Here is a 14,988-nt window from a genome sequence, read left to right on the forward strand (position 1 = left end):
CGGGATGTACCGTCAGGCTTAGGAACAAGAATACATGGGGAACTCCAGGAGCTGTTACTGGGTTTTGCCATGTCATTCTGTAATAAATAAGCTACCTCACTTTTCATTACCTCCCTTTTCTTAGCATTAACCCGGTACGGATGCTGACGTATAGGAACAGCGTTCCCCACATCCACGTCATGTTCCAAGATGGATGTGCGACTTGGAATGTCCTGAAACACACTGAGAAAACTGTTTATCAATAGGATAAGATCCTTAGTTTGATCATTATCCAAATGTTCCATTTGAGAGGGTAACTTCTTCAGCATCTCTGAATTACATAGGCGTTCACCTTGCTGTAACGTATGGCGTAACTCCAACCCGTCCTCCTTATCCTCATCTAGGTCCCAGCCAGGCTTCAGCACCACCGCAGCCACACTGGAGACGGCGGGCTGGACCGGCTTACTTGAGGAGCTGTCGGGAGAATCGCGCACACAGAAAAACGTGCTGACAGAGATGAGCCAGGGATTGGCAACAAAACTAAAACTTGATCCCCTGGTGCAAATGAACGGCCAACAGCCTTTTTGTCATAATGCAACTTCATGCGTTTTTGAGATGAGGAGAGAGACTTTTGGGCTAACGCACATGCGGCATGCAGTCTCTCCCGCATCTTACTGACATATTCCAACACATTTTTAGGGGCGCTACTTGGTGTAGGAGATAAGATATGCTCCTTCAAAACTTTAAGCGGACCCCGTGGGGTGTGTCCAAACACAAGGTCATCAGGGCTGAACCCTAAGGACTCTTGTATCGTTTCCCTTATAGCAAATAGGACAAAGGGCACCCCCTCATCCCAATCAGTACTGGTATCCATACAATACTTGCGTAGCATTGCCTTCAGCGTCTGATGCCAGCGTTCTAGAGCCCCTTGACTCTCTGGATGATACGGACTAGAGACCTGATGGGAAATACACAATGTCTTTAACACATTTGAAAACAGTTTAGACATGAAGTTGGATCCCTGATCAGTTTGGATTACTTTAGGGAGTCCAAACGTAGAGAAGAACTTCACTAGTGCCTTCACCACAGTCTTAGCCGTTATAGTACGGTGAGGAATAGCCTCTGGGTATCGAGTAGCACTGCACATTATTGTTAGTAGGAACTGGTTACCTGACCTGGTTTTCGGCAATGGACCTACACAATCAATTATCACTCTTTCAAACGGTTCCCCCACCACAGGAATCGGGCAGAGCGGCGCTCGAGGAACTGTTTGATTCACTTTCCCAGTGAGTTGACATATGTGACATGTTTTACAAAATTGGACCACGTCAGACTTCAAACCTGGCCAGAAGAAATGACGAAGGACCCGGTTATAAGTCTTTGTGATCCCCAAGTGTCCAGACCACGCCTGGTCATGGGCGAGTGACAGCACCTGCTGTCGGAATGGTGTAGGAACAACCACTTGACACACTTCACTCCAGTCATTAATGGTGTCATGAGATGCCCATTTACGCATCAAAACTCCTGCTTCTATAAAGTAGGCGGTCTCTCTAGTTTTAGCTTCCTCAATGGAAATTACCGAAGTAAAACACTTGCGAAGACTGGTGTCTTCTTTTTGACATTCAATCACCTTCTCAGGGGTGACAGACAAAAGAATGTCTCACCAGCCTCACCTCTGCCTGGTCCCATGGTGTTTATACTTGCGTACTATTGTTTGTACAGATGAACCTGGTACCGTCAGGCATTTGGAAATTGCTCCCAAGGATGAACCAGACTTGTGGAGGTCTGCAATTTCTTTTCTGAGGTCTTGGCTGATTTCTTTTGATTTTGCCATGATGTCAAGCAAAGAGGCACTGAGTTTGAAGATAGGCCTTGAAATACATCCACAAGTACACCTCCAATTGACTCAAATGATGTAAATTAGCCTATCAGAAGCTTCTAAAGCCATGACACCATTTTATGGAATTGTCCAAGCTGTTTAAAGGCACAGTCAACTTAGTGTATGTAAACCTCTGACCCACTGGAATTGTGATACAGTGAATTATAAGTGAAATAATCTGTCTGTAAACAATTGTTGGGAAAATGACTTGTGTCATGCACAAAGTGATGTCCTAACTAGAGGTCGACCGATTATGATTTTTCAACGTCGATACTGATTATTGGAGGACCAAAAGAGGCGATACCGATTAATCGGCCAATTTTTATTTATTAATAAATGACAATTACAACAATACTGAATTAACACTTATTTTAACTTAATATAATACATCATTAAAATCAATTTAACCTCAAGTAAATAATGAAACATGTTCAATTTGGTTTAAATAATGCAAAAACAAAGTGTTGGAGAAGAAAGTGAAAGTGCAATATGTGCTATGTAAGAAAGCTAACGTTTCAGTTCCTTGCTCAGAACATGAGAACATATGAAAGCTGGTGGTTCCTTTTAACATGAGTCTTCAATATTCCCAGGTAAGAAGTTTTAGGTTGTAGTTATTATAGGAATTATAGGACTATTTCCCTCTATACCATTTGTATTTCATTAACCTTTGACTATTGGATGTTCTTATAGGCCCTTTAGTATTGCCAGTGTAACAGTATAGCTTCCGTCCCTCTCCTCGCTCCTCCCTGGGCTCGAACCAGCACAAGGACAACAGCCACCCTCAAAGCAGCGTTACCCATGCAGAGCAAGGGGAACAACTACTAGAAGGCTCAGAGCGAGTGACGTTTGAAACGCTATTAGCGCGCGCTAACTATCTAGCCATTTCACTTCGGTTACTCCAGCCTCATCTTGGGAGTTGATAGGCTTGAAGTCATAAACAGCGCAATGCTTGATGCACAACGAAGAGCTGCTGGGAAAACGCAAAGAAAGTGCTGTTTGAATGAATGATTTACGCGGCTGCTTCTGCCTACTGTTAGTGTTCAAATACTGGAGAGTTGAGACCAAATCACGGACGCTGGACAGAGTGGATTTCAGTTGTAACAAAAGACAGTTTTAATGAGTCAGAGATATCTTGTCCCGCAGTTTTACGTGCACGGACCTAGTTCACATAACTCGTCAAGGAGCCAGGTGAAAAAGAGGCCTATACAATGGTTACATACATTTTTATACATAGAATAAAGTAGGTGGAGTCTTGTCGTTTCGGTCTTCTTGACTGGTCGGAGGGTTGGAGGCGGGCCTTGCTCTAGCCAGAGCGGGCCCCATTGGTGCACAGCAAAAGTTCTTTGCTCTTGGGACCGGCCAGTTAGAGGGAGATGAGATGTGTGTTTATATAAGGAAGAGGGGGTCAGTCTTATGGCTGGGTGTATGTGTTCTTACGACGGAATGTCTTTGTTTATATGAGCTATGTGTATGAATATTTATATAACAAATCCCCCTCTTCACATCTATTAGACGTGAAAACTATAGCAGAAAGGTGGCGGTTGCAATCGTGGGTATACATAAGGTGGTGCTCCTAACCTTGTCTGGTTTGCATGGTGGGTCTGTAGGTGTAGTGCTACGTTTGGGACGGGAGTGATTGGAGGGAGTGATATCAGGAAAGGAGTTAGGGACATGTGTAGGGGTTGGTGTATGTGATGTGGCAGGGTGAAAAAGTTGTTCAATTAACCATGTGAAAGTCCTAGGGTTACTCCAAATATCAGTAGGAATATCACAAATAAGGGACCAGATATCCCCAGCCTCACCCAGAGAGGGAGAAATTTCCCTCTAACTGGGCGAGGTTCCCTTCTCAGGGGAGGCGGAGTTTGATGCCGCATCACCTGAGGAAGGAGTGTCTTCATTTGGAATCGAATTTAGGCCGCTCAAATCAGCTCTGACTTCAGTCAGTGTTCTAGAAGGAATTGGGGCTGGGGTGCAATGTGTAAGGCGGTGCCAAGGTGTGCCTGATTTACCTTTGACCTGGACTGAGTGTGAAGTAACCTCCTTCACTTCGTACGGTCCAGTCCACCTGGGTTCCAGCCACTTTCTCTTGTGGACTGTAACCCACACCCCGTCACCAACCTTTACCTTCAGTAGTGGCGTGTCCCCCGGCAGCTCCCCCTCCTGGACCTTGTGAACCTGGGTAGAGAGTGCTGCAGAGAGAACCGTCAGTTTTTTCACATAATTAGACATTACAATTTGTTGTACATCAAGGGTGGGCATATGACCTCCCTCCCTTGGTGGACCATGCATGACTCTACCAGTCATTATCCCATGAGGCACATACTTTAGCTATCTTAGCTTTTGCTTTTGGTTTGACGTTCCACCAGATTTTGGGATTGGGGCCTGTACTTAGATCCAAATCTGTGGGTTATGCCAAATCTTTCTTCCACCTGTCTCAGGTGTTTGTTAAATGTGAGCCATTTGTCAAATTTGATTTGTCTTGGGATGCCATACCTGGGTATTAGTTCGGTTTGTAGCCACTTAAAGACTGACCTAGCATCCTCCCCTTTTGTTATTATTGCCTCTACCCATTTGGAGAACCTATCTACTATGACTAGGAGATAGAGTTTGCCTTTAGATAAATTTTCGGGGCCCATGTCGGTGTAGTCTATACTAATATCCTGAAAACATGCATTAGGTATTACGTATGAGCCCATTGGTGTTTGATATGGTGTCTTTGGGTTGTGTCTATCACAACCATTGCATTCGTCACAAAATAAATCATCGTCATAAAATAAGTCAGTCATATTTTTTATGTGAGGGTGCCACCAGATGTGCGAGGCCTTTTTGGAGGGTCTTTAGTTTGCCTTCGTGTGTGGGGCCATGTGTTTCTCATAAAAGTTCTGGGTCCATCAGTGTGGCCTGCTTCATGGGCATGGGCTGAGTCTGTATAGATATTCAGTCTTTCCTTTTCCTCTGATGAGGACCTGCGTCAATCCGATGATTTCAGCTAATTTGGCCGATGCTGGTTGAGGGTTGATGGCTGATTGAAGGGTGACATGTGAACCGTCTGGGAGTTGCTGTTTCCTTCTTCTGCCGTGGGTGGTGGGCATTTTTATGACCAGGGGATGGTGTTCCCAGTCATTCCCTGGAACTGCGGTTGGTTGTATGCGGGTTGCTGATGCATGGGTGTGGGTCCTGGTTGCTGATGTTCGTACTGTTGAGGTCTATTTCCACCCCTTTCCTTCCCATATGGACCTCTCGTAGAGTTCCACTGGCGTTGTTGTGGTGTGAGTGGGTATGGACACTCTCGTGAGTAGTGCCCTGGAGTTCTACAGTTGAAACAAACCCCTCTTTTTGGATGGCCTGGTATCCATTGCGGCTGGTATGCAAATTGTGGTTGCGGGGGATACCAAGGCCCCGGGTTGGCTGGTTGAGGACCGGCCTGCTGTTGAATCATCTGGGAGATAGTCTGGGCCACTATTTGAGAGATGTCTGTTTTGGTGCCTGTCTCCTTCGTTTCTTCCGCCACCATCTGTTTCTTAGGTTTTTCTCCTTGTTGTGCTTCCTTCAATTGGAGTTTCAGGAGTTGTACCTGGAGGGACTGCACCTGGCTCTCAGCACCCCCTCTTTCTTTGTTGTGCTGGGTCACATGGTGGTGCACATGAGTGTTGAATTGGGTCAGAGGAAGTGCAATCAACCCTACCGTTCCTCTGAGTTTGGTTTTAACATCTCCGGGACACCCGTTGACCACCATTTCCTTCCACATGCTGAGTGTGGTATCAGTGTGATCGAATGGTTCTTCGTGGACCGATCTCCATGTGGTCTTAGCCCTGTCCAGGTATGCTGCAGGTTGCTCACCTGGGTTGATTGTAAAGGAGGATAAGGTGGCATGGTTTCTTTCTGTAGGGTATGCTCTCCGTAGAACTTCCCATAATCTGGTACGGAAGTGGTCTATGGGCAGTGTTGGGGCCCGCCATCCAAGGTCAGCTGCTGTCATGAGGGCCTCCATGGTTCCGTGGTCGGTGGCTCTTGCTAGAAGTGCTTTCATGTCTCCTAGGCAGAGTTGCAGGCCTGACGTAAGTGTCTGTAGTTGAAGTAGCCACGCTGAAGCTCCTCCATGTAGGCTAGGCATCTGTCCCATCAGTGTTGTTAAATCAGTCATTTTCCAGGGCTGGTACTCCACAGTGTGTGCATCACCTGGTGTCGGTCGCAGGGGGTACTGTCCTGCCATCTCCTGCTCTCGCTCTCTTCTATCAGCAATTCTGGAGGCCCGACGGAGTGTTTCGGACCCCATTGATTCGGTAACTTTGGTTACTGTTCCTCTCATTATGCCTTCCACACGGTAGGCTCCCTCTCTGTTGTTATCTTGGTTAGCTATTAGCTCCCTGAGTTCCTTAGCTCGAGCTATTGATGATTTCAGCAGCTCCTGCATCTTAGTCACGTTTGGAGCTCCCATCGGAGCTGGGGTGAGCACCATGTCAATTTCTTCTTCGTTTTCGATATCCATGTTCTGATGACAGTCCTCCCTATCCGTCTGATAGAAGTGGTTTGAATCTAATCTTGTTTGTAGGTGTCCTCTGGTTTCAGAGGTGAGAGAGTTCACAGAGGAGCATTGCGGCCTCCGTTCCTGGGGGAGGTCTCCTGCTCCTGGAATCCCAGTTTCGAACTGTTCACATACCATATGGCCAGCCGTTATCCCCAGGGTAATTTCCCCTTTTAACTCCCCTTGGTCTATTCTCAGAACTGGAGCCTGTATTGTGGGAGGTGCCCTGGGCAGGAATGGGTTGTGTGACGGGCTCCGGTGATTTTGTCCCTTTGAGTATGGCTGGGGCTGAACTGCCTCCATTGTCAATTGTGGATATAGTGAGGGAGAAACGGCCACAGGGGGAGCCGTGGGCAAGTTCTCAGGCGGAGCTTTAACATCCCCCGACGCCACAATAGCCACGCACATCATGTCTGGTGTGTTTTTGGGTAGCACCCTCCTACTCTCCTGTATGGCCCATGTACCTATCTTGAGCTCCCCCTCCGCTCTCTCTCTCTCTCTTGTACCTACTTTTTTGAACCTGTGTATCTTGTTTCTCTCCGCCTCACTCGCTTTTGCATGCTCTACTGCGTCCTCTAATTCTGTCTGCATATCTTGGAGTTTCCCCCCTGTAGGTGGTCCTCCGCTAAAATAACCTGCTTGTGTCCATCTTATCCGTAATCCTTTCCACACTTTCTCCACTTTCCCATACTGTTCTTTACCTCCCGCTCTATCAATCATACTCTGATCTAAATATTCATTGAATTTTAGTTTGGGCGTGGTAGCTGCAGACATTTTATCTAGTTCGTCTGATAATGTGTATAATGCGTTATTTAGGTATATTCAATCCTTACTATGTGGTGTTTATTTCTATCGTTGTATGCTTAGATATACTGCTGTACTGGCAATGGCTTATCTCTTCTACCCCCACCCTCGCATACCAAGGGGGTTATCAGTATGTGACGCCCGCCACGTGTGTATTTCACCGGTATTTTATTTAAATTTGTTCAGTGATTCGTTTAGGTATTTTCTATAAATGATTCTGCGATTTCCTTTTGGAACAATATATCAGTGAATATATGCGGTTCTATAACAATTTTCAGAGTAATTCTAGCTCTTTAGGAAATATAGATAGAATTTCTAGACAACTAAGAGTTGTTCAGTGAATTATTTAAATACTTTCTGTAAACAATTCAGTAAATTCCTTTATGAACTTATATCAGTAAATTCGAGCGATTCTATAGCAATTGTCAGAATAATTTTAAACTTTAGGCAATATCAACAGGAATGAAAAAAACGAAAATCAGTATTCCAGCCCGGCTGCTGTCAATCAAAATTGCACGGCCATTCGATACTAAGGTGGCTTTGTGTGCCTAATAGCCCAGTTACGTATCCCAACCTACTCCGCGACAAACGTTTCTTTCAATTTAATTTCCCCCATCTCCAAATCATGGAATGTCAACTCTGGTTCATATTATGTTTATTGTTTGTTTCCCGATCTCTGTCTTGTGGAAGGCCAAACTTACATATCCTATATCTATTCGACTACACCTCTAACATAACCAATTAAACAGTTTACAACTCATTCAATAGGATCTTTTACATGCAGATTCAGTCGATCTATTAATTAACTAAATCTCTAAACACAACCAATTAAACAGTTTAGAACTTATTCAATAGGAACTTTTACGTGCATACTACACTTCTAAGCCACAACCAATTAAACAGTAAGCACTTATTTAATAGGAACTTTTACATGCATACTACACTTCTAATAATAGGCCAATTGATAAAAAATAAAAATACAAATAAAAAATAAAAACGAGCAAAACAAGATCTCCCCGATCAATGTCTTAGGTTCTTATGTAAAAATTTGGGCACCGATTCATACTCACGCCCAGTACTTTCTGATCAAAATTTGGTTTAGGCTATAATACAATATGCAGATTTCGATATAACGGGCTCTGCTCACCTTTATATAGAGCGCTTCGATCAGATTTCCTGAGGCAAGATGAATGGCTGGGGAAGTCACTCTTCCGTCTGATTTTTTAGCCGTGATCAGTCTCGTCCTCTCACACTAACTTATAATAGATCGAATTCAAGAACAACCAAACTCTGCTACCAATTTGTTAGTGTTCAAATACTGGAGAGTTGAGACCAAATCACGGACGCTGGACAGAGTGGATTTCAGTTGTAACAAAAGACAGTTTTAATGAGTCAGAGATATCTTGTCCCGCAGTTTTACGTGCACGGACCTAGTTCACATAACTCGTCAAGGAGCCAGGTGAAAAAGAGGCCTATACAATGGTTACATACATTTTTATACATAGAATAAAGTAGGTGGAGTCTTGTCGTTTCGGTCTTCTTGACTGGTCGGAGGGTTGGAGGCGGGCCTTGCTCTAGCCAGAGCGGGCCCCATTGGTGCACAGCAAAAGTTCTTTGCTCTTGGGACCGGCCAGTTAGAGGGAGATGAGATGTGTGTTTATATAAGGAAGAGGGGGTCAGTCTTATGGCTGGGTGTATGTGTTCTTACGACGGAATGTCTTTGTTTATATGAGCTATGTGTATGAATATTTATATAACACTACCACCGCTCAGTCAGATACTTAGATACTTGTATGCTTGTATGCTCAGTCAGATTATATGCAACGCAGGACACGCTAGATAATATCTAGTAATATCATCAACCACGTGTAGTTAACTAGTGATTATGATTGATTGTGTTTTTATAAGATAAGTTTAATGCTAGCTAGCAACTTAACTTTGCTTACTGTATTCGCGTAACAGGCAGTCTCCTTGTGCAGTGCAATGAGAGAGAGAGGCAGGTCGTTATTGCGTTGGACTAGTTAACTGTACGGTTGCAAGATTGGATCCCCCGAGCTGACAACGTGAAAATCTGTCGTTCTGCCCCTGAACGAGGCAGTTAACCCACCGTTCCTAGGCCGTCATTGAAAATAAGAATAGTTTCTTAACTGACTTCCCTAGTTAAATAAAGGTGTAAAATAATAATAATAAAAATCGGCGGCCAAAAATACTGATTTCCGATTGATATGAAAACTTGAAATCGGCCCTAATTTATCGGCCATTCCGATTTAATCGGTCGATAGTCCTAACCGACTTACCAAAACTATAGTTTGTTAACAATAAATTTGTGGACTGGTTGAAAACGAGTTTTAATGACTCCAACCTAAGTGTATGTAAACTTCCGACTTCAACTGTAGGTCCTGGATGGTAGGAAGCTCGGCCCCAGTGATGTATTTGGCCGTACGCACTACCCGCTGTAGGGCCTTATGCCGAGCAGTTTCCATACTAGGCAGGGATGCAACCGGTCCGGATGCTCTCGATGGTGCAGCTGTAGATCTTTTAGAGGATCTGGAGACCCATTCCAAATCTTTTCAGTTTCCTGTGGGGGAAAAGGTTTTGTCGTACCATCTTCACGACTGTCTTGGTGTGTTTGGACCATGATAGTTCGTTGGCAATGTGGACACCAAGGATCTTGAAACTCTCGACCCGCTCCACTACAGCCCCTGTTCATTCGTCAACATGGGTACAGTAATACCATAGATATAATCTAGAATTCATGTCTCTGTGAGTGATATTGATTTTATACTCCCAGACCCAGATACTCCTTAGTTAGCACTTAAATTGTCCTGGTACTGTGCATCTAAACCAAATTGAGACAAAGGTTTATTGTGGAGTTCTTTGCAGTGGACTTTGTTCTGCCACTTTGGCGCCAGGCCAGAGAAGAGCTTGTGGTTCTCTATAGTCCGTCTATCAATGTGCTCCCCTCCATCGATGGCTCTGGTGGTACCCAGTTGACCAATGTGTCCTCTCTCTCCTGCAGGCGCCATGCAGACCCCTGAGGCAGGCGCTGACTCCGCCTCCACTGTCCCTCTCCAGACCGTCGTGCCTGTGCAGCCCGCAGGCTCCGCCCAGCAGGTGACCTCTCAGGTGCCTGTCCAGCAGCAGGTAAACGGCTGTGTGTGTGTTTGTGTGTGTGTGTTTCATTTGCATGTGTATGATTTGTGTGTCATTTCTAACTTGTTGCCCTACGGTTGCAGACCCAGACTGTTCAACAGGTTCAGCATGTATACCCAGCACAGGTGCAGTATGTGGAGGAGAACAGTGGCGTCTACACCAACGGAACCATGTGAGTGTTTAGTGTTGCTCAACCACCGCTGCCTTTGTCACTCACTCTGCAGTGGCACTATACAGTGGCTTTATCGTCTTCTCTGTAGTCAACGGCAACAGCTAAAGTCACTTCACAGCAGTAGTTCTGCCACACACACATGGCGGGTGCGGAGGGCGTAAGTAACAGCACAGTGAAGTACTGTGTGATTGTGTGCAGTCACCTGGAGATGACCAGGAGTATGAATAAGTGCTGCACACTCCTTGGCTCGGGGGACAAGGTTATGTACACACTCCACAGGCTGGGGCTGTCCCATAGTGTGTGACACGCAGTCACAAATCGACCGACAGCAGTCTCTGATGGAGGGGTAAGGCCTGGCTACTAATCAGGACAGAAGAAGTGAGCTGAGCACACACCCACTTACTATTTGAGTCTGTTAACAGTGTGTTAGTACCAGCTGCTTGTCCCCTCCACAGTTCTATTGGGTATAGAAGTAGATTCACTACACACCAAAAGAGTAGATGAGTAAGGGGCAGGAGGTATTTCTTACCGTTCAGATGATTTGTCAACGAGTCATTCCGTTGCCCTAAACTTTCCTCCATAACCTGGTATTTCTCCAGAGTTTCGGCATATGTTTTATACACTCCTCTACAGATTTATTTGGACAGTGACGTTTTTAATTTGGCTTTGGATTTGAGATCAAATGTTTTATGAGGCGAGAGAACAGAAATAGGACAGCATTCTGGTACATAAACTTAAATTGACGTTTTTATTACTGCACTAAAAATATGTCAATTTAAGTTTATTTGCCGGAGCGCTGTCTGATTTCTGTTCTTTGGATTATATACAAGAGAGTACAGAATGTCACCTTTTTATTTGAGGGTATTTTATTACATATCTGTTTCACCGTTTAGAAATGAAAGCACTTTATGTATCTTGGCCCCAATTGTAAAGTATGTGGACAAATTCACTTATAATGTATTTCATTTTGTCAAGTTTAGTATTTGGTCCCATATTCCTAGCACACAAACACTGCGTCAAGCTTGCTACTCTACAAACTTGTTGGATTCATTTGCAGTTTGTTTGTTGTGTTTCGGATTATGTTGTGCCCAATAGAAATTAATGGTAAATAACGTATTGTCTCATTTTGGAGTCACTTTTATTGTCAATCATTATATAATATATTTCTGAACACGTCTACATTAATGTGGATGCTACCATTACGGATAATCACGAATGAATCGTGACCAATGAGCGAAAAAGTTAGACGCATTATTATCACATATGACACAATACATTATTTACCATTCATTTCTATTTGGCATAACATAATCCAAAACATAACCCAAATGAATCCAGCAAATTTGTAGTCACAAGCTTGATGTAGTCATTGCGTGCTAGGAATATGGGGCCAAATTATTTCTGCATGGTATACCGAAACTTCGGTACCTTTTTGACACTAGAACATGAAAAACATTTTGGTACTCAAATGTTTGTTTCTTTCAGCACTTCTGTCAAATGTGTCTCACTTCGTCTACTGATTGAGAGAGGATCAAGTCTGTTTATCAGCGAGTCAATGTCTCTTTTGTAGCGCGAGTGCACTGTGCCTGCTCCAATTACTCATTGCTAGCTCTAGCCTGAACCACTACTCTCACTGGGAGTCTGGGCTGCGTAACGTTAGCTTCCCACTCATGCTTCATGGAAGCTAACACACAGTTTCAACACAATGTTGAAACTGTTAATTACTGTTTGCAAAACTATGTCTGTTACAGGCTAGAATGCTTTACAATGCAAGAAGAAACTGTTAGCTTCCAGTTTTGTAGGCTAACTTTTCTTGCTAGCTTACAGCTGAAGCTAACATCAATTTACTACCCTAGTACTTTTTTGTGCAAACCATAATGCAAAATATGCCGATTGTCGCCACAAACTTTATTAATTCAGTTCGGAGCAACTGACTGTGTGTGTGAATTACTTCTTTACTGGGTCTTAAGAGACAGCGCACACCTTTTTAAATAAAATAAGAGATTGCTTCTTTTATGCAAATCTTGTTCAGCCGTATAATAAAATAAGTCCCAAATGGACGGGAAGCTAATCGTTTTTTTCCTCTGTAGCCCCATGAAAGCAGCCAAATCAAGCTCAGTATCTCAATGCATGCGCACACTCCTATTGAATATGCATTTCCCATATTGAATATGCACTCCTATTGAATATGCATAAAGTGCATTCATTTCTTAGCGGTAAAACAGATATGTATGAAAATATCCTAAAGTAAAAGGTGACATGCTGTACTGTCGCTTCATATGAAACATTTGATCTCATATCCAAAATGGAGTATAGAGCCACATTTTAGTTTTAGGATCACTGTCCCAAATTTATATGTAGGGGAATGTATATAAAGGTCTGAGAGAGAGAATATGTTTCTGGTCCACAACACCTGTTGTGTCAAGGCACTGAAGGGTGTCATTATATCAGAGGCCAAGGTAATGGTCTGAGTCACTGCAGAGGAAAACGACAATCACACAAATCTCTGTCGGCACGGCAACTCCTCAGGTGATTTGTGTAACTATGGAAACTCCACTTTCATTAACACAGGAATATTGCCTTCCCGTGAAGGCTCAGAATGGCACCGCTAATTCACATCAAATAGGCACTCTAGCACCATTCAAACTTTCCTTTATGTAAAAGGAAATTATCCTGACCTATCACTCCTGTGGGGGGGGGGGAAATTCCTAACTTTTCCCTCCATTGTTTTTGCCCAGACGGACGTACTCGTACTCCGAGCCCCAGGTGTACAGCCAGAACAGTGGAGGGAGCTACTTTGACACGCAGGGCAGCTCGTCCGAGGTGTCTACAGTGGTGTCGTCCCATGGCATGGCCAACAATGGAGGGGGGAACGGGGGTCTGACCATGGGTCTGGCCGGGGGGCAGATCATCAGCAGCTCTGGAGCCTACCTCATCGGGGGCAACTCCATGGACAACTCTGCCCCCCACCCAGCCACCCAGACTACCCGAGCCTCCCCGTCCACTGTGAGTGTACGGCCCCCCTTTACTTACTCTTCTCGTCCTGTCTGTCTGTCTGTCAGGCCACTCTCTCCTGCCTGTCATAATGCATATCTGAAGCCTTTCTTCAGTAACTATAGTACCACTTAGCTACTTTATGTCAGTGTCTGAGAATGTGTTATTTAGTCCAGTCTCGCTCTGTCCTGTCCTGTGGTCTTCTCAGCCAGTTTTTTCTATAGGTATCTACCCTTCCAGTGCTGTAAATTGGAATTTCCTCTCGTGCTGTGTTTTAACTAAAGATTAAAATAAATATTAAATCATATTTGTTAGTACTGCTTTACTGTGTCGTGAAGCTTTTAAGACAAAACACAATGGGTGTGTTTGAGCAGTAAGCGTAACGAAGGCTACCGTAGAGGGAAGTCGGCGAGTGAAGTCAGGGAGTTGCATCTTCGACAGCCGAAACACTGTAGGGGTTTTCCAACAGCAAGGCTCAGACCAACATGGCAGTATCAACAAAGCTGCTGTTATTTCTAAACGCTTTTCTGTATAAATGTCACAAAACTTTATACCCCCATATCACACACTCACAAACTGAAAACATAACGGGGCCATACTTGCGAACATTAGAAACAGTTTAAATGTAAACAATTTCTCAGTCTAAAACTGTTCATCAGCCAGTTAAAATCGTCGATTTTGATACAACACTACATTGTAGCTAGTCCCATCAGATAATCTGGCACACGTTAGCCCTATGCTAACCTCACCAGATGACCGTGATTATTTCCTGATTATTTCCTGTCAAAGACCTTAGACTTTATATCCACCAACCCAAAAAAATCTACCCTGGCCACCAGAGGGATATTTTAAACCTTAAAATTCAAGATTCACTTTTGTTCCATTGGTCTGTAACAAAATGTTTTGTGCCAATATTGCATCGAGGCATCCTTGACTAGACTACTAGCTATTAGTACTAACGTTAGACAAAATGTTCACGTTTTCGCATATATTTGACACACATTCATGTTCTTTCACAGCAATAAAGATGTAAGAGGATTGTACAACATGTACGTTGTATATTCGCAAATTGTAAAAAAAAAAAAAAAAAAAAAATACAAAAAATGTAATTAAAACTCTGACGCTCACGGTCTTGTCAAATTCCCTACATGACCAAAAGTATGTGGACAGCTGCTCGTCAAACATCTCATTCTAAAATCATGGGTATTAATATGGAGTCAGTCCCGACCTTTGCTGTAATAACAGCCTCCACTCTTCTGGAAAGGCATTCCACTAGATGTTGGAACATTGCTGCGGGGACTTGCTTCCATTCAGCAACAAGAGCGTTCGTGAGGTTGGGCAGTGATCTTGTGCGATTAGGCCTGGCTCGCAGTCGGTGTTTGAATTCATCCCAAAGGTGTTCGATGGGGTTGAGGTCAACGTCTGTGCATGCCAGTCAAGTTTTTCCTCACCGATCTCGACAAACCATTTCTGTATGGACCT

The 14,988-nt window shown here is 44.0% G+C and overlaps 1 protein-coding gene across 1 annotated transcript in view; it reads left to right on the plus strand.

Annotated features, from left to right (window-relative positions):
• LOC139408780 (regulatory factor X, 3 (influences HLA class II expression)) overlaps nucleotides 1-14,988 on the plus strand; it is a 68,189-nt gene that overhangs the window by 22,918 nt on the left and 30,283 nt on the right. Inside the window, exons 2-4 of the mRNA XM_071153096.1 lie at nucleotides 10,207-10,331; nucleotides 10,424-10,512; nucleotides 13,251-13,518. Coding sequence (XP_071009197.1) covers nucleotides 10,212-10,331; nucleotides 10,424-10,512; nucleotides 13,251-13,518 — 477 coding nt within the window. The 5' untranslated portion in view covers nucleotides 10,207-10,211. The remainder of the gene's footprint in view (nucleotides 1-10,206; nucleotides 10,332-10,423; nucleotides 10,513-13,250; nucleotides 13,519-14,988) is intronic.

This window comes from Oncorhynchus clarkii, chromosome 5 (genome assembly GCF_045791955.1).
Source record: "Oncorhynchus clarkii lewisi isolate Uvic-CL-2024 chromosome 5, UVic_Ocla_1.0, whole genome shotgun sequence".
Lineage (NCBI taxonomy): Eukaryota > Metazoa > Chordata > Actinopteri > Salmoniformes > Salmonidae > Oncorhynchus > Oncorhynchus clarkii.